General features: G+C 49.6%; 11 protein-coding genes across 11 annotated transcripts; 4 read left to right on the top strand and 7 right to left on the bottom strand.

Moving 5' to 3' along the window:
* Nucleotides 1–258: 258 nt before the first annotated feature.
* On the top strand, nucleotides 259–1128 carry BDZ99DRAFT_519966 (uncharacterized protein; the record flags this gene model as incomplete). Its single annotated transcript, XM_033725473.1, has 1 exon — nucleotides 259–1128. One exon carries the CDS (start codon nucleotides 259–261, stop codon nucleotides 1126–1128), a length of 870 nt encoding a protein of 289 aa, XP_033576832.1.
* Nucleotides 1129–3992: 2864 nt separating this feature from the next.
* On the top strand, nucleotides 3993–4565 carry BDZ99DRAFT_519965 (uncharacterized protein; the record flags this gene model as incomplete). The annotated part of the gene is made up of 3 exons (XM_033725472.1): nucleotides 3993–4070; nucleotides 4129–4224; nucleotides 4290–4565. 3 exons carry the CDS (start codon nucleotides 3993–3995, stop codon nucleotides 4563–4565), a joined length of 450 nt encoding a protein of 149 aa, XP_033576831.1.
* Nucleotides 4566–4903: 338 nt separating this feature from the next.
* BDZ99DRAFT_462526 (uncharacterized protein) lies at nucleotides 4904–5972 on the top strand. Its single transcript, XM_033719866.1, has 3 exons — nucleotides 4904–5186; nucleotides 5245–5468; nucleotides 5522–5972. Exons 2-3 carry the CDS (start codon nucleotides 5375–5377, stop codon nucleotides 5599–5601), a joined length of 174 nt encoding a protein of 57 aa, XP_033576830.1. The 5' UTR covers nucleotides 4904–5186; nucleotides 5245–5374; the 3' UTR covers nucleotides 5602–5972.
* Nucleotides 5973–6716: 744 nt separating this feature from the next.
* Nucleotides 6717–7661, top strand: BDZ99DRAFT_519963 (uncharacterized protein; the record flags this gene model as incomplete). The annotated part of the gene is made up of 3 exons (XM_033725471.1): nucleotides 6717–6992; nucleotides 7078–7303; nucleotides 7399–7661. 3 exons carry the CDS (start codon nucleotides 6717–6719, stop codon nucleotides 7659–7661), a joined length of 765 nt encoding a protein of 254 aa, XP_033576829.1.
* Nucleotides 7662–8427: 766 nt separating this feature from the next.
* Nucleotides 8428–9033, bottom strand: BDZ99DRAFT_476111 (uncharacterized protein; the record flags this gene model as incomplete). The annotated part of the gene is made up of 2 exons (XM_033722036.1): nucleotides 8428–8825; nucleotides 8880–9033. 2 exons carry the CDS (start codon nucleotides 9031–9033, stop codon nucleotides 8428–8430), a joined length of 552 nt encoding a protein of 183 aa, XP_033576828.1.
* Nucleotides 9034–9774: 741 nt separating this feature from the next.
* Nucleotides 9775–10527, bottom strand: BDZ99DRAFT_519961 (uncharacterized protein; the record flags this gene model as incomplete). The annotated part of the gene is made up of 1 exon (XM_033725470.1): nucleotides 9775–10527. The coding sequence occupies one exon, from the start codon at nucleotides 10525–10527 to the stop codon at nucleotides 9775–9777; it is 753 nt and encodes a 250-aa protein (XP_033576827.1).
* A 684-nt stretch (nucleotides 10528–11211) lies between these two features.
* BDZ99DRAFT_519960 (uncharacterized protein) lies at nucleotides 11212–13030 on the bottom strand (the record flags this gene model as incomplete). Its single annotated transcript, XM_033725469.1, has 4 exons — nucleotides 11212–11423; nucleotides 11480–11543; nucleotides 12240–12847; nucleotides 12907–13030. 4 exons carry the CDS (start codon nucleotides 13028–13030, stop codon nucleotides 11212–11214), a joined length of 1008 nt encoding a protein of 335 aa, XP_033576826.1.
* Nucleotides 13031–13701: 671 nt separating this feature from the next.
* Nucleotides 13702–14468, bottom strand: BDZ99DRAFT_519959 (uncharacterized protein; the record flags this gene model as incomplete). Its single annotated transcript, XM_033725468.1, has 3 exons — nucleotides 13702–14119; nucleotides 14181–14398; nucleotides 14454–14468. The coding sequence occupies 3 exons, from the start codon at nucleotides 14466–14468 to the stop codon at nucleotides 13702–13704; spliced, it is 651 nt and encodes a 216-aa protein (XP_033576825.1).
* A 1854-nt stretch (nucleotides 14469–16322) lies between these two features.
* BDZ99DRAFT_519958 (uncharacterized protein) lies at nucleotides 16323–17277 on the bottom strand (the record flags this gene model as incomplete). The annotated part of the gene is made up of 2 exons (XM_033725467.1): nucleotides 16323–16927; nucleotides 16980–17277. 2 exons carry the CDS (start codon nucleotides 17275–17277, stop codon nucleotides 16323–16325), a joined length of 903 nt encoding a protein of 300 aa, XP_033576824.1.
* An 858-nt stretch (nucleotides 17278–18135) lies between these two features.
* On the bottom strand, nucleotides 18136–18963 carry BDZ99DRAFT_337795 (NAD(P)-binding protein; the record flags this gene model as incomplete). The annotated part of the gene is made up of 1 exon (XM_033714322.1): nucleotides 18136–18963. A coding segment is annotated over one exon (828 nt), but the record flags the coding sequence as incomplete, so codon positions are not given.
* Nucleotides 18964–20227: 1264 nt separating this feature from the next.
* Nucleotides 20228–21350, bottom strand: BDZ99DRAFT_519956 (uncharacterized protein; the record flags this gene model as incomplete). The annotated part of the gene is made up of 2 exons (XM_033725466.1): nucleotides 20228–20382; nucleotides 20546–21350. The coding sequence occupies 2 exons, from the start codon at nucleotides 21348–21350 to the stop codon at nucleotides 20228–20230; spliced, it is 960 nt and encodes a 319-aa protein (XP_033576822.1).
* Nucleotides 21351–22224: the final 874 nt, after the last annotated feature.

The raw sequence follows: 22224 nt of genomic DNA, 5'->3' as shown, positions 1-22224 counted from the left end.
GTCGCAGCAATTCACGAGCAGTTGAGTTTGACGATCCTGTCGCCCGCCGGTGGAGGTGAATCACTTCATAGCGTGGAACGCACTATGCGTCAATATATAAGACATCTTCTTCCACGACGAGGGGTTCTTTTCACACAACATCCACCTTTCTAACCACCACCACACCACCACTCCACACACTTCATCGTCTCCTACCATTACCAAAATCCCACCAACTTCCTTCCGCAAACTATTAACGCCCTTTCAACTATCCCAGTCATGAACCAACAAGCCTCTACCGCTCGAGCTCTCCCCAAGCTGAAGGTCTCGCATTGGCCTCACATCATATACTGCGGGAACAGCCAATGGGCAGAGCTTGAATGCTACCGCTGCCATGGCAACGGCTCGACCGGCAACGGTACGCACGCATTCAAGTTCTTCAGCGGCCTCACGGCCTTGGGCATCCATCTCTCTTTAATCCATGGTGTCGAGCTAGCCCACGATGAAATCAAGCGCCTGTGCACAACTCGTGCCCTAAGCCAGGCGGCGCTCTTGGCGCTCTTGAACGGTACTAGCAACGCGCGCCCGGTAGAGAAGCGCGTTTGCGAGATGATGACGGTCGAGGAGAAGATGTCACTCGTGACTATGGCGACTCGAGACGAGATCGATGCAGACTTCGCAGCCATGGGCATATCTGTTAGACCAGCTTCGGTAAACCCGACCGCCGGAAACGCCCAAACCCGTGATAGAGACGAACGTGCTAGAACTGAGGCTGAGCCAGAACTTTCCGCTACCGATAGCGATGAGGCTCAGGAGGAACAGGACGCCAATAACTCCGGGGATAGTACAAATCTAGAATTTGGAATTAGCGAAGGAGAAGCCTCCACCAATGGTAATCATCTCAATGAGCCTACCACCGGTCAGAGTCGGGAGACTGAGGATGACGAGATCGAGAACAACGCCAATGCCCAGAACACCATCAATAACGAAGATACAATGGATGTTCGTGGAAATAGCGATGAAGAGATGACAGAAGCGAATTTGGGAGCGGACGAGAACAACCAGACAGACTCAAGCACTCCTGATGTGGCAGTTTTGGCTAGGGCGTTTCGATACACCGATTATTCTCTCCGCCAGCGAAAGAAGTAGGTGATTGTGCATGGGGTGGTGGGCGATCACTCCAACATCCAAGAGAGTTGGTCGAGTTGTACAGCGAGCTGATAATCATTCGACGAGATTAGTGTTCTCTTTCTTTCTTGTATGCAAGATGTTGCATCCGGAAGGCATGGTTCCTGGCTAGTGACTGGGCGAAAGGACAATGCCTGGTGTGATACGGCTGTGTAGCTAGCTCTCCGTTCTATGAATTTGGACCTCTGAATTGGGGCTGGGCGCCAAATTCCATGCGGGCGGATCTCATCGTGTAGCAACCTTATCCTTGGCGCCCTCTTTCAGACTAACCGCAATTATAAGTGAACAGTTTGAATGTTTCGATTTGTATGACATCAGGAGCACTTAAGAAGAAATCTCACCTTCAAAGCTTCTCCCTCAGGTTACTTCTCGGGGAGCTATCAGGCAGGGTTTTCAGTGTGGGCCAGACAGTCGACTTCTTGACGCATTCAAGGAATGACGTTGCTGATCTCGTTTAAGACTCGGCTGCATCCCGTGCGTCACGTGCACGTCACCCCACCAGTCCACGCTGGCATGTATTAGGCTCAGGCATTATCTGCGTGCAAAGCCATGAAACTCCTGAATTCAAGTCGCTGTTGAATGGGATAATGCGTATATGCAATAAGCAAAAAAGAAAAAATAGAAACAAGAAAACAATGAGCATAAATACGAAATACGAGCGTACTGTGAGTCGAACTTAGGAAGAGGGGAGGATGATAGTGTGATGAAGTTGGGGAATGTTAAAGGAGGGCAATATTTAGGAAGGGGATTAATGCTTGCAAGGCGCGCCATCACCTCACCCGAACACGATGGACCCTGTGTCCACTGGACCACTAGAGGAAAGTGTTGGGCTTTGACAAAGCTCCTGTGCAAGTTGAGTGGGCCGAAAATAAGGCCTTACATATAGCCCAAACACTCAACCAACGTCATTGCTGGGTACACCTCATTCACCTGACGCACACGCGCATCGAAGGTAATCTTGTTTTCATCATCTCACGTGCCCCTGCTATGGACATAGTCGTTGCAATTCTGCTTCCATTCAATTACGTGGTCTAACTGTCGTTCCCATACTTACAAGACATCGCCCCTTGCTCCTAGCCATCACTGGCGTTGCTGTGCTTCCGCCGTATTAGGAACACGAAGGTAGTCTCTTTATTGCCACCGCGTCTACGCGGAGACAGTACGCTACACGTTATAGTCTATATCTACAAAGGTAGTCCTCGCTTTCTATTTGGAAACCTTGAAGAGGCCACCAGGTCAAGTCGTTTGCTAGCCTGGAATTTATCGTAGTTACCCTGCTCTTACACTTCATAATCTGACACGGCCCGTCGGTGGAGAGACCACCTATGTTCAGTCACGAACAAAGTTTTGGTCGCCCTAGAAGGCCCTATCGCAGAGTACTGCTCAAAATAATCGCCAAAAGTATCATTAAGCCCTCGCTATGGCTAGATGCATACAGAGAAAGGGGGTGTGATGTATATCTGTTGTGTCAGCGAAGATAGCGATGACCATTAAACTTACAAGACCTATAGACGCTGGTGAACATGAACAATTGCTTATTGGGCCCGCTCACTGCCCCGATATGAGTAATGTTGTGGAGAAGAAGGCCGGTATTTATTCCTCTCTCTTAGCATTTTCTCGACAATTCGTATCCCTGGTGTCGTAGGCTTTAGGCATCAACTCACTATTGTCCAATTTTAGATATTCAAATAAGAATTCTGCCGAAAATCATAGTAGCTATACCGGGATCGATATCTTAGGGGAGCGCTACTCGTACACCCCCTTTTCACTACACGTACACCCCCTAATCGCTACACGTACACCCCCCCCTCTTGGCGCTTCACCACCTTCTAATTGGCTCGGAACACTGTTCCGTAGCCTCCGATTCGCTCGCTTAACTCGCTCACTAATTCCGAATGCTCTCTCCAAATGCGGCCATGTACAACACAAGCAATTACATAATGCCAATTTGTATAGCCTTATGTACGAGCTCACGTACGAGCTTATGTATAGCCTTACGTACGAGCTCACGTACAAGCTCACGTACGAGCTCATGTATAGCCTCACGTACGAGCTCACGTACGGCCTCGTGTGTAGCATCACGTACGGCCTCGTGTATAGCATCACGTACGGCCTCGTGTATAGCATCACGTACGGCCTCGCGTATAGCATCACGTACGGCCTCGCGTATAGCATCACGTACGACCTCGCGTATAGCATTACGTACGGCCTCGTATATAGCATTACGTGTAGAGAGACGTAAAGGTGAATGCCCGGAGGAAGCTCTGGGCTCTCCGAGCCAATTAGAAGGTGGTGAAGCGCCAAGAGGAGGGGGGTGTACGTGTAGCGATTAGGGGGTGTACGTGTAGTGAAAAGGGGGTGTACAAGTAGCGCTCCCCATATCTTAATAGCAACGTTTTCATGCAGAGTCGTGCGTAGCCCTCGACCTGTCCCGCTCGTACTTGAGCTGCGTGAGAGGGTCAATCCTTTACCCACTGAGCATGATAACTCCCTTTCACCATTTTCCAAAGCGTCATTATGCATATAGTAAGCCAGCAGCACGATAGGTGTATTGAAGTGAGTTGAAGAGTAGTGAATGAACTTCATTTCTATGACGAAAAGGGGGTGAATGCACTGTGCGTTGCCGCCTCCCCATTTACCATCTCGTTTCTCATCTCAACCCTATCGGCCAATCGCACAAAGCTTCGCAGAAACACTTGTTCCTTTCCCGAAAACCCGATAAGCGGACTTCATTCGCCTTTCTCGTCACTCAGCTTTGCAGTCTGCACCCAACTGCTATTCGCCAGAACTATCGCGCGTTCTGGTCACACATCCTCATTCGAATCATGAAGGACCTCCGGACACGTTTCGAGGCCCTCGGTTGTGTGTGCAAGAGTCTCACCGACAATTCCTTTGAAGCGCAGGTCAATACACGCATTCCGGGACTTCAGCAGCGGGAGGCGCCAGCTCCTCAGCCAACAGCCCGGCTCCCTCCGCACCCAAAAGCAGATCAACGATGTCGTAAAAGAGCAAGCAGAATGTTATCAAGACTTAGTCCGTCTGGAAGAGGCAAAACTTGTGAGTCGTACCCCAGCGCGTCGTATCCATGCGCATCTTCAGCCTCCACTAACTTCGATTCTTAGTCCGCGGCAAAGTCGTCCAAGACCCTTCTCGATATACCTTCCGAGCGCAATCGCATGACCTTCGGCCTTCCAGTATACCCCCACATTGTGTTGACGCCGGCAGGGACGTGGGCGGACCTGGAGTGTGCCCTGTGCAATGGAAACTCGGTTGGTCCGTTAGGTCGTCGTAGTTGTTCTAGCAAATACCTCAAAGGACTCCACGGATTTACCTCCCATATTCAGCACGTTCATAGCAACCCGGTCACTGTTCGCATTCAAGCTCTGCACAGTTCGTGAACTGACATGGGCTGATATGGAGGCCCTGAAGCGAACGCCGCGCATGCCCCAAAGGTCGAGTTGAAGCCTTGCATGGCTGCTCGTGACGTCCACGGAGCTCAACTCCCAGTTTCTGCATCATACGTAGCCCAAGTGGCGGATTCTCTCGCCGCCTTCGGTACTTCGGCCTCCCAGTACTGGCAGCCGTCCATACGCTACTGCACTAGCGCATCCTTAGCGCCATTCCTCAGCTTGCATGCGTCGCCTTTCAGCTCAACAGGGTTCCTTCTCTCAGCTGGCTTGGCTCCTTTACGCCTATATATACCTATCCTCCTACATAGCAATACATCAGAGTTCTCATCACTTTTCACCAGCTGCCAAGTACTCTTCAATCGATAATGTTGCCAATCCTTCAAAGATTCAGCGGAAGCCTCGCATGGCTACTCATGACACCCCCCGGGCTCAATCTCCAGTCTCTGTATTGGACGTAGCTCAAGACACAGGTTCTCACGCTCAACGCTCTCCTATTAATGAAGCCATGATCGATCCACAGCTACTCGAAATCGACCGCTCCGCGCGAATAGACTAGAATGTGATGCCCTCTCTACTACGACAAGTATTACCATGGAAGAAGATGCGCCGGTTGGTGACCACTATTATCCCGCTGTCCCGTATTGAACCCCCTATATCGTCAACTTAGGCAATGGCTATTACATCAGCCTACAGTGTCCCCATTGTGTACCTGACCAATCCAAGTTCCGGCGGGGCGGCCCCCAGGTCCTCCGTAGGCATCTTCAAAACGATCAGGGTGAGACCTTCTTTTGGCCTGCATGGGAGGAAGAAGTGATAAGAGGTGCGGCCGGCATTGGGTATCCGTCAGGAAAGTCAACTGGCTTATTCAGAAAAGCCCGGGCAACGAATACGGTATGTTATACTCTTCTAAAACAAATCGTCTTTTGTGCTGATTTCTAACCTAGACACGGATGACGACACGACTGACGATGAGACTGAGAACGACGAGGATGATGACGCATGGGCGTTCGGAAACGGACTTTGAGCGTGCGATCACAGTACAATGTGACAGTACTGTACGTTTGAGGGTCCTTTGATAGCTTTGGTTCTCAAGCAGCGAGAGTTGTCCTGATAAGTTGATTGTGGACCGGACTAGATAAGACTCTGTCGGATTAGCTATATTGGAGCTGAAGGATGGGCCTAAGGATTAGAGGCTGCAGACTGATACGCGAGTGGTAGAGGTTTGAAAGCTTGTAATCTGCCATGAGTTGTCTTTCAAAGAGCTATCTATGCTTTCACAACAACCTAAAACTGGTTGCGGTTTACATAGTTAGAATATGGCTAGTGATTCTAGCCTATATCAGACTAAATCTGCCTTCCGTTTGCCCCAGGAGATTTGGTTGGTTATACTTCAACACCATTCCCATTGCCTGATGCACAGTTTGCGACGCCGTTGGAGGTGGCCGGAGGGTATGAAATAGGTATAACGGAAAGGTAAAGTCCCCGAGATGCTAAATTGGTATGGGCAATTTGAAACATATTCCGAGCTGGTGAAACACCACCAAAGGTTTGGCTTGCTAGGTTTGGGAATGCTTTACTTAACGATTTCTCCGGTGACAAGGGCATTGGGATTGCTCCTCAACGCACCCACAATGTTGTAGTAGCAATCAAAGAGCGACTTGTTTAGAAGCTCCTGTGGTTAGTCACTTCCTAATTTTCTAGATCGCCGTACGGCGCTGGTTCAAGATCTTTAGCACATGCTCATGTCGCTGCCAGGGCTCTGGCTTTGCTCACTCGGCACCGCCGTGAGGAGTGGCCCAGCTAAGAGACTGTGAACCCGTCAAAAGGCACTTCAATTCTCACTGCGCTCAAGCCCCAATCTTGCTCACTGAACACTACTGTGAGGAGTGGGCCGGCTGTGAGTTAGTCAGTCAGTCAAAAGAAAAACTGATTTCTGCTGAATTGACGTTTCCATCATTTTCAAAGGGTTGTATCAAACAGCAGCAATCACGAGTGCCTATATCTATGCCCTAGTGCTGAATATAAAGCTCTAACGGGCTCTCATGATCTTCTTCACATCCCCACAGCTTACATCACTATCGCCTGGTTCTTTACACACTCTTTCAAGCTGTCCGCACTCGTAAACTCTTCTCACCCGTCATGAACTACCTAAAGGGCGCGCCCATGATGACCATGGACTTCATTCGTCAAATCCAAACCCAGAGTCCCCAAGAGCAATTAAGCGCGTTTGATATGCTACATTGTCTCAGGGAACACGATCGACTAGAAAAATCAGTTCTTAACAAGGTTGAGGACCTCCAGAGTAAGTTCAGGGGCGTTAACGGTAAGAAGATGACGAAGAGCGAAGGAGACAATCTGGAGACCAAGCGTCCGGAGTATATGGCCCAACTTGAGGAGCTCGCGAAAGCTAAGGCGGTAAGTACATGTCCTTATTCTTATTAAGCTTCTCAAGGTTTTCTGAATTACAGGGATGGTATAGGGCCGATACTTACTCTCGCAGGACATCCTCCAAGTCGGCTGCAACCGCCTCGAGGACTCGTTTAATAGAAACAAGGCAACCACGAAGACCACCAAGGTGCCGAAGCTCCGTTATTCTGGCGCGCCACACCTGGTCTACATGGGCGCGAATAAATGGGCGGAGCTGGCCAGTTGTGAATGCAACGCCAATGGAGTGAGCGTCACCGTCGACGGCGTTCGCTTCTTCAACTTCATGAAAGGCATCGAGGGTCTTCAGTCCCACATGCTGAAATTCCCGACACATCAATGCACCATGATGCTCTGCTTGTGAAGTGCACTATTCGAACGCTCAATAATGCTCAAGTTCAGGCGATTATGGACGGCACGAAGAATGCGCTTAAGCTCGAGAAGAAGCCGTGCAAAGGGGCTGAAAAGCATACGTACGTGGAAGATCCTTCTAGAGAAGCCGAACGTGGTGAAGATCAGCTCAAGGCGGGCTTGGGTAACTCCGTCCATGGAAAGGTCGGCCAGGGCTCAACGACTGCCGGTTCCTTTACACGAAGTGCCGCGACGAAGTCGTCAGCCATGGACGGCACTAATGAAACTACGGGAACAGTCTCCGGATGAACCTCTCCGAGCACTATGACTGGTGATTAGCCGACCGTAGTCCAGAAGAATGGGAAGTCATCTCGTGATAGCGATCAGTAGTGGTCATAGATGGTGTCGGTTAGTAGTCCATTCTCTGTTCCGTAAGGATAAGTTACACACGACGCGTTTAAAAAGGTTCCCTGCCTTGCAGTTTACTGCTAGAAATATCGATTGAATTTTAAACTTGCCAACCTGTAACCGCATCAAAATCTCACGTAGGACGACGTTGAAAATGCTTGACGAACTTGAAAAATAGGGGGCTGACCACCAAGTGCCTTCGAAGTTACCGTCGCTTTAGTATCTCTTCACATTGTGCAGTAGTTGTCGCGATTTGTTTGCGCTTGCGAGAGCGTGTCCCGTATTGGATAACCCCTGGAGGAACAAGTTTACCTGAACTGGTCATGTCATGGACTGAGGCCTCCAAATCTGACTTCTGTATTACCGTGGTTGAGAATCACGGTTTGGTATTGGGTTATATTGAGGAACCTCGCATGAGTGCAGAAAAACCACAACACAACTTTCACGTTCTACTCATCTTTGCTGAACTTGAATTCTGTTCGGAACCTATGACATATAGTACCAAGACTCCGTAGTCAGAGGCACAGTGCGGCTCCCCAAAGACCCCCAATACGTCGTGAAGAGAAAGACTAGCACAGCTGCTCCGAGGTAGTATCAGGCAGAAGCTATCTCAAGCCCCGCCCGCCGTCCATACCCTTGCTCGATCGGCCATGTCGTTCTCGCTCTCTTAGGCCTTGGCCTCGTGCGCCTCCTTGGAGTGCTCAACATTGCCACGGTCATCATCCTCCTGAACGAGTTTGGCAATCTCCTCTCCATCCGCGTTGAAGGATGCCGCCCTCATTGCTTTCTCTAGATCCGCGTTGTCGTCTCTACCAGCGATCTCGGAGTCGTCTGTTGCATATTCAAGGGTAGAGAGCTTATACTGGTGCTTCTGAATGTTGGAAGACATGCTCTTGACCGAGGATGCGTCGTCATCATCTTCAAGCTCACGAATCTCGGAGGGAAGGCTCTTGATATCGAAATCCTCGTCGGAGTCCTCGGTGTCATGACCTTCATGAGCCTCCTTCTCCTGAAAGTAGTGACCAACGGCGTGAGTAGGCTCATCAATACGGTATGCATCCCAGACTGTAGTTCTGGTCAGACATGATTTTTCGTTCTGAAATTTTGGGATGCTCTTACCATTGAGTGCAACGAGGATAATTTTCGAGACGGTCATAAGTCCAGGCAGGACCACGAGTTCGGGATACATTGGGAGTTTCCTGAGGAGACCGCACTCGCAGTCAGCGGAGACGATCTTCGCCCAGTCCCAGCCGGTTCGGTGGCAGTGCTCCATGTCCGCAAGAGGTTGAATGACGTGCTCTATTTCTTTTAGGTTAGTAAGTTTTAACAATGTGGATGGATTGATGAACCTACGAAGCTATAGAATGTTGTTGCTTTGAGAAGCGGAAACTTGATGCGTGTTGTTGGGGGGTCGAAGTGGTGTGGGCCGTGTGGTGGAGTAATGGAGGTTGATGGTTGCTCTGGGAAGGAGGACGTTGATTTATATAGGCCAGTTTGCGTGGGAAGAAGTCACTTCCTGGTTCAATACGGTGAATGTTCTGGCAATCTCCTTTCCTTCATTCCTGAATGCGTGGATTCATGATATGAGGACATTTGCGTGAACGTCAATTTAGATAGCCGCACTCATCGTAATTCGCAAGTTTCTATTCACCTTCTTTGAAATCGTCTTGGAGAATCATCTTCTAATGCTCGCAGTTAGGGTTGAGGTCATAGATCACCAATGCGTACTAGAAATATCACGGTGTCTATATTCGAGTTCAATCGTGTTCAGGAAGCGGAATGCCGAGCGCAGCCAGAGCCGACTTGAATGTTCATTTGTGTAAAAGTCAATTGCTCATAATATCGACAAAAACACCTGGAGGAGTTTGCCCGCTTGATACTTTCGCCTATAAACCGAGTACTAGCTTAACTCTTGGCTTTAATACCCACTGGCACCAACATTTCCGCTGCCCACTTCCTTCTTTAGCCAAAGCATGTCCGCTACCACTTGGGCATGGAGGGTGCGACCCTTGGCTTAATCAATGAACTCTGGAAGATTGCTCTCCTCTTCCTCTCTGACCCCCTCAAGCAACTCCGGCATATCGTCTTCGCTATCGTCGCCAGAACCATCGCTCTCCTCGACCAGCTTCGAAACATCGTTCTCGGCACGATCACCAGAGCCGTTGTTGGTGTTGTCAAACTCCGACTCCGGCATATCGCTCTCGCCATTACCATTAGCGGAGTCGTCCTCCTTGGGAACTTCCCTCACACACCTACGCAGCTCCTTGTTCTTCTCCTTGGCCGCCTTCAGAAGTTCACGCAACTCTTCATTCTTCTCTCTGTCCGCCTTGATCTCTTCCGCTGACTTCTCGCGCAGCCCGAGGCCAATCCTCGCCATTCCGAGTCGCATAAAGATAGCAACTGCGACTCCCATGATGTCCATGTACCAGTTCATTTGCTCAGAGAAGTTGCTCGTAGCTCGTGCGACGGGGTATGCTGTGGGCTCCTCAACGTTCGTGAGCGGATCGTCAGGCGGAGCTTGAGCCTCGTTCCAGGCTTCAAGGAGCACCCATATAAAAAGAACTGTAATGAGGAGGAGCTCAGAAGAGATGACCATGGTCCTGCTAGTGCTGCTGAGACCGAAGTAGGGGCATTTGGTAGCGTCAGGTTGGGTGAGATCAGGTAGGAGACGCGAGTCGTTTCGGGTACAAAGGAACGCGTATTTGCAGATGTGCTCCCACATGACTGATAGCGTAGAATGAGCAGAGCTGTTGGAAGCGGGTTCCATTGGTAAGATGTTATAGTGCTTTCTGTACTTAGTCAGTATGACTAGTAGAGCGACACAATGTGAAAGACTTACGAAGTGATGTTGTTTGAGGGGGCTAAAGGGCTGCTGGGTGTGGTGGTTTAAAAGAATGGTTTGGTGGATTCAGTGGCGATGAGTGGCCCGAGAGATAGAAGTGCGCCTTATATACCTCGATTGGGGGTGCCTCCTCGATTCACTTAGGGACAGGTTAGTCGTTTCATTTTCACCGACTAGGTGCGTCTTCTACTGTGTGTCTCAACTTACAGTATTCCGAGTTCACTTTTGGAAGTATTTCGATCAAGATCTTACGTGACTAAAATTAGCGAATGCCCAAGGAGATGTGGAGATGCTCGTATAATATCTACAAGACCAATGCAAAGAACGAACATGCGGCTTGCAACGACGCTTTCGTCCTCAATTCGATACGGCTCGGTCAGATCTGAAGGGTTCATCCCTGGGTATATATTGAAGTTCAAATGTATGAATGCAAAATACGTCTACAGACCGCAGGCCACTGTGCAAGATTGCGGCAAGCTCGGCCAAAATCATATCACGTAAATCTCAGGCCATCATTAACCTAGAAACGCCTTGAGCCGCACATTATGTGCTGAGCAAGACTAGCAATGCACCGTTTGTCGGAGTCCCGCCAACGCCATAGCTACTGCCTTAGATGAGGGGCATCTGAAGTCCTTCCCGGCCTCCCGCACCTTCGAACATCATCTTTTTGAACGGCTCCGTGCCATTCTCCTCCTCCTCGTCATCGTATTCTGATACCGTCATGGCCCCGTAGTAGTTGAACGGCGGGTAGCGGCTGTGCACATTGCGGTGTTCGATACCGCCGCGGAGATCTTCGGTGTTGTTGGCACGGTCGATTACGCCTTGTATGGTGTTAGTACAGCTCGCGGGTGGATTGGCTCCTGGGAATCCTTCTCACCGGGTAGGAGTACGAGAAAGACGACGCCCGCGAGAAGCAGAAGTAGATGGGCAAGGACGTTCTCCTAGACCATGGCAAGTAGTGGGCGTATTGTGTCCATTGTGTTTGCAAGAGGAGCTATTGACATAGGTTGCTTGGCTATCTGCATAAGATTAGCTCACTATAGCGATCCAATGTGTGAAGCGTGTGCTTACGAGATAAGGTTAATGATAGTAAGAACAAGCTGATATGTATGGCTGTGGGGTAAAGATGTGTGTTGCTATGGTGTGGATTGGTGTTAGTGGAGCGTGACGAGTGCCCTAAAATATGGAGGGCGACCCGAAATTCCTACGCGGAAGTCCTATCAATTCACACGTAGAGGCACATACACGCCCACGTGGCGTCTTGGAGACTTGTTCTGTAGGAAAGTTGGCCATACATGCGGATACGAGAATAGTGTCTGTGTGTGCAATGATTTATTCTTTGCTAATAATTTCGTGATCATGAATTATAAAAATGCAAGCAACCAGGACGCATCGTCATCTCCCTCAAACCGGTAACAATCTGCCCTCAAATCCTGTCCAACGCCAACCTCCGCAATTTAGCTCCCTCGAAACGTATGCTAAGGAAACAAACGAAACTGCTACTTGAACCCATGTCAAGTTTTCTCCAACACCGAACAACCTCCTCCCCTAGCCTAGCCTAATGAGCACCCGCGTGTTTACGCCTTGCTGGTGCCTAGGGGCTCCCAGTCATCGACGACCTCTACGCCGTCGCATACCTCCCAGTCTTCGAGAGCTTCCGGTGTATGTATGTCGCCGGCTTCGTCCGAGTCCGCTGTTCCCTCGTCCAACGCCTTTCTCAACTGCTTCTTCAGCGTTTCGATCTCCATATCCTTGCGCTCATTCTCCTTCTTCAAGTCTTTATGGAGCACCAATAACTCTTTCAGCGCACCTCCCTTCAGCTGATCCTTCATATCCTGTACCAGCGTTTCGGTCTCCTCTACAGTAACAAGAGCAGTGTTGAGTTCATTCTGACCCCCAAGGAGTGAGCGGTGGCTCATGTTCCGCGTATCTATGTACCTGGCTAGGCATCCGTGAACTACGGCTAAGTTATACCCGGCCTCTACACATCCCTTGAAGCCCATCGCTTCCATCATAACAAAGGAACCTTGAATTGTTTCCACAACGACGAGGACCTGACTGATTTGATTCTGTGGCCCGTAGAGAGTCTTGAGGTTGGCGATGACCGAGCCGAGGGAGAAATTCTTGAGCGGAGTCCCGTGGGCCTGCTCACGGTATGCCTTGACTTGTTCTCGGATGACTGAAAGGTCATAGAGGAGAGTATCCATATTTTTGATCCATTGGAGGAAGCACTCGCCTTGTGGTTCTGTGATGATGTCAATGATGCTCTGAGGCCCGCGTGTATTGAGCGCGGGAGATATTTACCTTTTTGAATCGTGGATGGCGTTGTGGCATCCGCATATTCAGTATCACTCGCAGGACCCGCTTCCGCGGCATCGATGTGTTCCTTCGCTAGGATAGGCTTTGAGTAAGTCTCCCAGGTTTCCATAATAAGATTGAATAAGAATATGTATTTGGCGAGTTGATGGATTACGGACCTGATTGTGCAGCCGACACTTCGAGGATCGAGGTGGTGGTGTATGTGCGGTGGGTTGGTTGAAGGATTCTAGTGAGAAATAACGAGAGATTTCGGGACAGAAAAGCCCTATTTATGTTCGTCTGGTGCCTCTTTCATTCACCACTAAACGCGCAGCTTTGCAACTCCAGGTCTCCAAGTTCAGGTCACGTGACACTGTCATATGACGGCGGCCCCCTTGACCATCTTGCTCGTATATATGTATATGACCTGAACATGGGTGGTTTCAGTATACGACTGGCTCTTGAAAGCTTCCAAATTAGCTTACGAATGATCAAGAAGGCACATCAAATATCTCCCCACCGGAGCAAGGGGATCAAAAAGTGTGATGTAGTCATTGGATATGTATGCCTGCCTGGCTCTCTATACTTGCTTTGACCTATATGGGGAGGTTTTGTTTATCTTGTAGGGATGCTCCTCCAAACCTTGTGCCAAGTTCAAACCGAGAGTGTGTACTTTCTACATCCCCATCCCAACCATCTCCCGCCGTAGGAATACTCCGGAGGGTTTCACACGAATTCCACCCCGAATTTGCACTCACCCCACACCTCTCATTCTCGAATCGGCTCCCTCGGAGGTCCTCACTAGGCCAGCTCTTTCAACTCCTCTTCCGTCTCCGCAAGATTCTGGCCCTCTGTCTTGACGCCTCTAGTCTCCCCGGTTTCACCTTTCTCCGCCGTCTCCTTGTCTCGGGAGAATGACATCTCAAGCCGTTCCAGCACCTGCTCATTCCACGCTCCCTTATCAAACTGCTCGCCCGCGAATCGCTCTTGGAACTCCGCAAGTTTGCCGAGGCCTTTATTGCTCGCAAAAATACGGATGAGGTTCGTTTCGATGAGATACAGATCGTCTTGGGCGTTGACCTGTTTCTGGACGCCGTCGAGGTCGACCCAGCGGTGAGGAGGTAAAGGCTTGGGCTCCTTCGCGGGGGTTTCGGGTCTGAAGGTGGCAGCGAGTGGGTTCAGACGAGGGATCGCGTTGGCAGGGGCAAGCTGAGCTGTTCTGATTTTTAGCTGTACGTTAGAGGGTGGGGTTCGAAGAAGCTCTTACTATCGTTCATGACTTTGGGTTTGGGCGGGATTCGCTCGGTCCAGACAGCTTTCCGAAGGTTGTATCCTTGCAGAGCCTTCCGTAACTGTGTTTGCGCGTTGTGGGCTGTGCCTTCAATTCCTTGAGATTGGGTTGCTCGCGTTGGACAGGCGGTGGAGGAACGGTCGATGTGGTGTTGGAGGGGGCCATGGAGGATGCGTCATCGACACGCTGACGATAGAGCACGCGATTCTACGACAGATTAGCTTTATTCTCTTCCTATGGTAATAAGCAAGGTTGGACATACTGATCTGTTCGGCATCGTGAAGACGAGAATAGAGTTGAAAGAAGTGAGGAAGGATATTTTGTTTGCTGCAGGGTGAAATTTTTTGACAAGAGTGAGAGAGACATATTTATATTCACTGCTTCTTTTCCTATGCCGCCCGACCGCTGTCGGCAGACAAACTCTGTGCCATTACTGCATTTGACTGTATTTATTCATGCCCCAGACCTATGAAAAAAGCTTGTCTATGAGCTTCTGCCAGAGTTCAGTCTCATGCAGCACCTGTTTGTGTGAGATTCAATTGACTCAAGTCGTGTTTTCCTCTAATGCTTTCTACTTTACCTCTTGGGGTGTTTGTCACTTGTGCAATAATGTAAACTCGAACAGTGGATATCAGGCTGCCTCTTACCTCGCCAACTACCTAGGTAGTCCATAGCCGAGTCACCCTTTACAGCGGTGTTGAGGGAGCAAATACGGAGCTTGAATAACGAGATGGCCGTATTCTGAAACACGTGATTAATATTGTACTAATATGATGGGATTAAGAGCAGGTGGTAAAAGTTGACGTCGTTGAAACCAAAAGCAAGCGAGTGCTTAAACGCTGATTCGACGCTGGTACATTTGCTGTTTCTCTAAAGGTTTCGTCTACTCTACCCCGTTTACTTCTTGTTTGTGTTGATCTTTTGCCATCTAAGGAATCACGTCAACATGGGAAAATTTTGCAAGGCGACCAGCGCAAGACAAATCCAAAAGGAATGTTATCAAGCAAGCATCTAATTGTTGGTTTTCTATGCTAGGCAAATATTTCAGGTTCTGGTAATTGTAAGAAAAGACACATTAGATGTGCTCAAACCCGCTAAAAAGATTGAACACACTCCTTTCCAGTCAACGGCCTCTCCAACCTATTCATCTGAGAGTCATGTTCCAAACGCTACTAGTGCCCTTCTCAGTGACTCCAACATCTCACACCTAGGCTCCTCTCCCACTTGCGTACCCGGGTGTCCGGTGTCATCTGTTAAGCGCCCCTCCGATCCTCCGTCTCATTCTTTACAACCAGCTCCTCATTACCCTCCGCCTCGCTCTTCACAGCTACTCGAGCCAAGTGAGCCACACTGCCGGCCGCACGCTGTTGGTTCCCCAACTGCCGAGCGGGATTCGCAGGATCCGGTTGAGCCGCGAGATGTGCAGGTCGCGGACCTCCAGTGGGAGTCGCATGTAAGGAGCTTTGTGGCAGATTGCTCTGGAGCAGCTGGGCCGTAGGGCGGTCCAAAGGCCCATGGAGATGATAATGTCCCCTAGGCAAAATAGTGACAACACCAGCAACGACAGTCCTACAATTATCGGTGCAGGAATGTGTCAAATTCCAGGTCACGTGCGTTAAGCCGTCGCGGCGGCTAGGCAGGAGATGGATGCTTCAGCACATTATCCAGGGCTGTAAGGATGAGAAGCGATCGGGTGGCAAGCTTGAGATAGATAGGCTGGAGCGATGATGCCGGTTTTGGATGTGAGAGTTCAGTGGAAGGAAGAGAGATGAGAGTGGCCACAGGAGGGTATTGTATATGGAAAGACGACTGTGCACAGAGTGACCAAGAAAGGATCCGAAGTGAGAACGAAAGACCAGGAATCTAGGAGAGAAAGATGCCATGTTTGGAAACTGTCGAGACTGTTCATGGTATTTTCTTGCCCTTTCGATAGCGATCTCGATGATCATCGACTTGTATGATGACTTGTTAAAGCCAACGAAACTCATGCTGTCACAGTTCATGAACTCTATCCTTCGAACCCAGGTCTTTACAGCCTACCCGTACTTGTATCAATGCCTTAGCTACCCTTGCCAGAATAATCCTTGCTGTCGTTTTTCCACTGTATTTCAACCACTGGTCCTCAGAAGATCTATTTCCAGGCAGCGATTCCTTTTTCCAGAGCATCGAAAAAGGCATCAACCGCTTCCTCTCGTTCTGCATCATAGTGGATGGAATTTAGATCGGTCTTTGGTGGATGCTCCCAACCTGGCTCGTTATGACCGCTGGCGCAAACGTCTCCTGTACGGTTGTCACTGCTACGGTTGTCACTGCTACAAGGCTGTAGCCCATTCGGACCCCGCTTGGTCATATGGCGACAGTAGCTGCCATACTGCTCCACGTCATCGTCGACGGGATAGAAAGTTTGCAGTCCGCCATCATAGATGCCAACTCCAGGCTCTGGCTTCACCATAACCGCACGATCCCTGTTCTCCTTCTTGATGTCCCATCCCATACCTGTGCTCGCGCTAGACTCCTGTTTGCCCATCACACCATGATCCGGTGACTCGCTCTCTGGCCACCTCAAGTCATCGTACTCCATGCCCGGGCTCCAGTGATCGCCTGTATCTATGCCCATTGCCTGATTCCGGAGTCTCTTCTTATGCTTCTTATGGCGGCGCTTCGTAGCCTTCGTGTCCTTTCTCAGCTTTGACTCGCGATTCTTCGCCCAGTTGGGACCTGCACCGGGAGGCGGTGCTGGGTCTCGTCAACCATGATGGCAAAGACAATTTTGAATGAACGATGTTACCGATTTCACCGCTCATAACACGCGAGAGCTCCTCCTCTCTACGCTGATGCTGGTGTTCTTTCCAGGCGAGCCGAGAGAGTCCGCCAAATCTGGGCGCCGGCGGCGAGTTCTTGCGGCCGTTGCACTTCTCCTCAGCCGTCCACTTTCGCTTGCCTTTCTTCTTCGCGGGCTGCCCGTTCACCGTATGGGGGGGTGGGGGGCTTGGACCGTGATATGAAAGTCTGAGGAAGTGATCGTTGTGCCGATTCGTGATGGGATCATATTGCTCGCCTTCCATCTTGATGCGTTGTTCGTTCATCGTGAGTTGGGGCGGGTAGTTTTGCGTGCAGCGAGATGTCTTGGAGATGGCAGCAATGCTTGAAAAGGTGAATTGGCGGCGCGATTGAATTGATGAGAGAGGAAAGGAAGCCAAGGTGAAGTGTGCTCAAACCAAAAGATGCTCGGAAGGAACGCACGCCGGTCCTAGAATAGCGTCTTGGCAGGCACGGTATCACGTGCAGTGAACCACGTCAAAGCGAATTGGCGAAGGCTTGTTGGATTGTTTTGAAAAGAGAAGCGAGTTATCGCACTCAATGATGGGACTAATTTTACCGGAGGTGCAGTACCAAGACATAAGTTTGGGCACTTATTGCGACTTCTTGGGGTACCTCGATAGGCGTTTGAATCTCTAAATTGGATGTGAAGATCAACGTAGTGGAAAATTCACTATCTTTTGATGTAACGAATACCTGCTAGCTGGGGTGCTCCTAACAGTGGTGTCGAGCGAGCAATAGTGGAGCCGAAGGGGTTGGGTCTCTCGCTGACATTGATATTGAGAATGCCGTTCGTGACTTGGGAGCAACGTTCGCCGCATGACTTGCGGCGTTCTCTGCCAATGTTTGCACTCAGGTATAGATTAAGTAAGTAGCAAATCTAGCTTAGTAAAAGGGACTGCACACTTCTAAATCGAGGCTAGATCCAAGGCTGAAGGATAATTCTCGAGATACTGAGTTCTTCAAATCTATACCAAGGCTCCGAACTCTTACCAACGCAACAGATCCCTCGACCAATCGCCGAAATCGCCCTTCTATGCAGTAGCTTTTGCTTTCTCCGCCTCCGCCTTCGTGAACTCATAAAACGCCTTCCCCGCCTCCTCCCTAGCCTTACCCCTATCCACAAACCATGCGGGCCTCGAGGCCGCTATCTCACTCTCCAGGTCCGTGATTTGGTCCCGATCCACCAGCAAACTGACCCCATTCGCATCCAACCCCTTCTCCACTAGATACGCCACCGCGTTCGCACACGTATACGCAGAGCTCATATTCACCCCAACCTTCTTCATCTTCGCATCCATCTCTTCAAAAGCTGCCTTTCCAGGCTTATAAGTCCCTGGAAACGCACCAGGCGTATATGTCATACTTGGCGCCACCAAGCTCACTGCGATATTGAGCGGTGCTGCGTTTCGCGGGAGAGAGCGCAAAAGGGCGGTGGCGGCGTGTTTGGAGGCGGAGTAGCCGGGCATGCCCGAGACGCCTTCGTAGCCAGCCATTGATGACATGATAACGATACTACCACCGGTGGGGTTCTGGTTCTTCTTGAGATAGTGGATCCCGAGCGCTATGGTGTACATAGTCCCCTTGATATCGATTTCTACGGCAATCATATCCAGTGGCTTCAAACCTCCCTCGCCATCTTCCTGAAGGTTGAAATACTGTCCCGGCGGCTCAGCGAGGCCGGCATTGGGGACCACGATGTCGATGCGGCCGAACTTTTCATACGTAGCGAGAAATGCGGCGGAGAGGGCAGACCAGTCAGAGAGGTTGAGGTTGATACGCAAGGTACGCGGAGACTCGAGCGGAATCTTGGTCGGCGGCGTTTTTCGGCCGCAGATAAAGGCGATGTTGGCGCCGAGGGAATAAAAGAGTTCGGCGGTTTCGAGGCCAATGCCAGAGGAGGCGCCGGTTATGAGAACCGTTTTACCTTCGAAGGAGTAGGTCTCAATAGGAACCTTAATAGGTTCGCCGTTGGGCATGATGGGCTTTCAAGAGGCGTGGTGGGATCGTACTTGTGGGGAACGGGATCTGGTTGATTCCGGAGAAGGAAATGCGATTGAAGCCATCTTATATGGGGGCGAGTAGGGGTCGTTATATGTGGAGATGCTTGGTGTGACTTTGGGTTGAGAACGGATCTGAGTATGTCCGATATACTTTCATTCCTTTGACATCGCTTCTCTATCTTCCGGGCGGTCCAGAGTATGTCCGTCTCCCACCATCGCTCTTAATAGACCTCCTATCAAGCTTTCCCCGCATTAGCGAATCCCCCGCGCCTATCACCCCGCATTATAAATCCTACGCGATGGTCAGACTCTTCCAGCAGGATCACCGGATTTTACCGGGTTTTAGGGGGCCGAATAGTGCCGGTTTGCGATTGAAGCACTACAGTTCCGTGGAAGCCTTGAGAAACGGGAGCACAGTCTAAGTGGAAAATGAATATACTCATGTCTGACACATGGGTTGGGAAGACGGGCATGCGAGGAGTTTGCTTATTGGCACGTCACGTGACTGCCAAGGTTTGTCTCATCTCATTCCGATCGCCTTCCCGGGCCCCTCGACGCGATTGATTGACGATGTTTGACTGCGTGCTTGACCCACTGATGATGAGAACAAGTGAGGTGTGAGGATTTTCAGCAAGCGTAAGAAACGTCGCAAACCATTGTGAAGGGACAAAGCGGATAATTGTCAGCACAATCAAAGATACTTCGATTGAGTTCGAGTGAGCCCGCTGCCAATGAAAGCATTTGCGATGTGTTCCAGGGTCTCGTCGGAGCAAAGGATGATGGCATCGTATCGAGATCATTGGGTGAAATTTGTCTGGTCTATCTTTTGCTATGTTGAAATCTCGATTCTAGTTCAAGCTCTCGGATAAGTTAGTCGTGCTAAATTTGAGCGTCCCGAAGAATGAAGTTTAATGGGCAAGTTTTCAGGATACCAGTAAAGACGATTGGTATCTTATCACTGTCGCATTGGGGCAAGTCACGTTATCGCCATGTGCACGGTTCAGAAACGACATTAAATTTGTTGACCTTGGGATCTAGCCAAGCATATCCCGATCGGTTCTTTTTTGCAAATCCCGTTAACCTTATTCACGGCTTCAAATATTACATTGTCTGCGCTTTCGATCGGGAGGCCCCGGCGTGCGCCAAATCGCCCAAAGATTTCGTAGTAGTTCATCATAATCAACCCTATTTCCTATTTCGAGTATAAGTGTCTTCAATCGTAGTGCATCTGAGACGAGTTGTAGAAGCCTGCGAGCATCTCCTCAACGTCGTCGTCTAGATCCGCAAGGGTCGTATTAAGCTCTAGACTCAGACCATCGTCCCCTTCCAAAAAGATTTCATCCTCCTCCATCTCAGTCTCACTTCTGCCTATTGTTTCTTAGCTGTTTGGAAGACTTAGTTGCCGCCGATGTCGAGCGATGCGTGCTCCGGGTATTTGTCTTGGCAGTAGAAGTCGAGGCTACGGAAGAGTGGGCTTTGGGAGCATGAGCTCTGGGTCTATCGATTCCTTTTGGGAGAGGTGAGTAATCACTGTCTTCGCACGTAAGTTCTTGGAGGCATATCTGAATGTACGGTTTGTTCCAAGTCCTATCATGCCGTGCGATGTGGCCCGCAATATCTTCCCACAGACTCTTCATCATCTTGCCAATTTCTTCCCTAGTCTTATATTTCTTGCCAAGGTCCTCTGGTACATAGTTTACAACTAACCGGAATGAGTGGAGTTTCTTGAACTTGTGGAGCTCGATGGTAGCGGAGGTTTCCTCCTGAAGGCTCATCTTATTAGCGTCAGGCAAGCAAGAGACGGCTAGATAATGAACTTGGCCGATTTGATGAGGATCTAGGAGCGCGGCAATAGTGGCCAGCTTGCGATACATGCTGTCTCTGTGCTGACCCGGAGATGGCGGAGTTCCGGAAAGATCGGAGTGAACATGGAGGATGTCACGATCGAAGTTAAAATAGATCTCCGTTACCGGTCGAGAAAAAGACGTGGATGTCATAAGGTACAGCACATAGCCGCGGCGGTACATTTCCGCTCGAGCATGGGCTCGAGCTTCCGACTGTGCGGAGAATATGCCAATGGGCGGCGGAGTGACAGTGATTTTGGTATCACCTATGTTGCGGCTTAGCGTCACCACCTGTCGCCCCACCGGTTCTAGAGCATTCTCCCAGACTATTACACGAAGCTCCGCTGGCAGTTGAGAGAAACGGTGCATTGATGTTGCCGCATGTGGTACCTTGGGCTTCGTGATAGCTGTGGATACGGGGCTAACTACGTTGCGCTCTTCTTTCTTCACTTTTGGGGGTGGACGGGATCGTCTATACCGATGTCGAGGCATTCTTATATATGCGGTGGTTCGAACTCGGGTATTCAGGAAGCGGACGTTTTCGTACAAAGGAGGGCAGCGTCGCGAACTAGAGATGCCTGATAGAACCGTGTCGAGAAGGAAACAGAGTGGGGATCAATCAATCAATCAACTTTGACGTCTCCAAGTTGATTGATTGCTTCGTTGAACAGGCTGTGATTGATTTGATTTGATTTGATTAATTTCTGAGATGCTTAAGTTGAGTTGATGAGATTAATACTTTTTGACCCCTAAGTTGAATTGATTGGTTTAATTAATAGATTAATTGATAAGTTAATCACTACTTAGGAGGTTTAATGCTAATTCAACGCCAGGAGCATATAGATTGCAGAGCACTAAGTAACTTAGGCTTTATATTAAGGCGTCGTACGCCCAGGAGATTGCTAAGTTTGCTGAAAATTCTCTTATAGTTAGCTAAGAAGGCTGGGATAGAGTAGATATTAAGGGCTAGCTGGCCTAGAATAGGATAGCAATCTTTTATAATAACCTAGTACTAAATAGGGTCCTTTGCTAGTAGGTTATCCTATTTTAGAGTTAGCTTGCGCTTCCACCTCTTATACTTATTATTAATAGTTTCCTCTATCTCCTGCTTACCCTCCTTTATAAAGTTCCTAAGGAAGTCTGCTTAGTTATTTATAGGGCTTATTTAACAGCATTTTGCAGGCCTTATATTAGGAAATAAGGTAGAAGATGCTGCGCCAGCAGCCTTTGCAGCCACCTTATCCTTATATACCTGCTATAGCAGCCGGAAGGAGCTATAGCTATTTAAAAGCCAGTTTTTATATAGATATAGCCTATTGCGCTTTATATTATAATCCTTTAGCACCTTTTATAGCCCCTTAAGCGC

The sequence above is a fragment of the Mytilinidion resinicola genome (assembly GCF_010093595.1).
Source record: "Mytilinidion resinicola strain CBS 304.34 unplaced genomic scaffold BDZ99scaffold_9, whole genome shotgun sequence".
Lineage (NCBI taxonomy): Eukaryota > Fungi > Ascomycota > Dothideomycetes > Mytilinidiales > Mytilinidiaceae > Mytilinidion > Mytilinidion resinicola.
The sequence above is the reverse complement of the archived record's forward strand: the minus strand, read 5'-3'. Positions and strand labels throughout refer to the sequence as shown.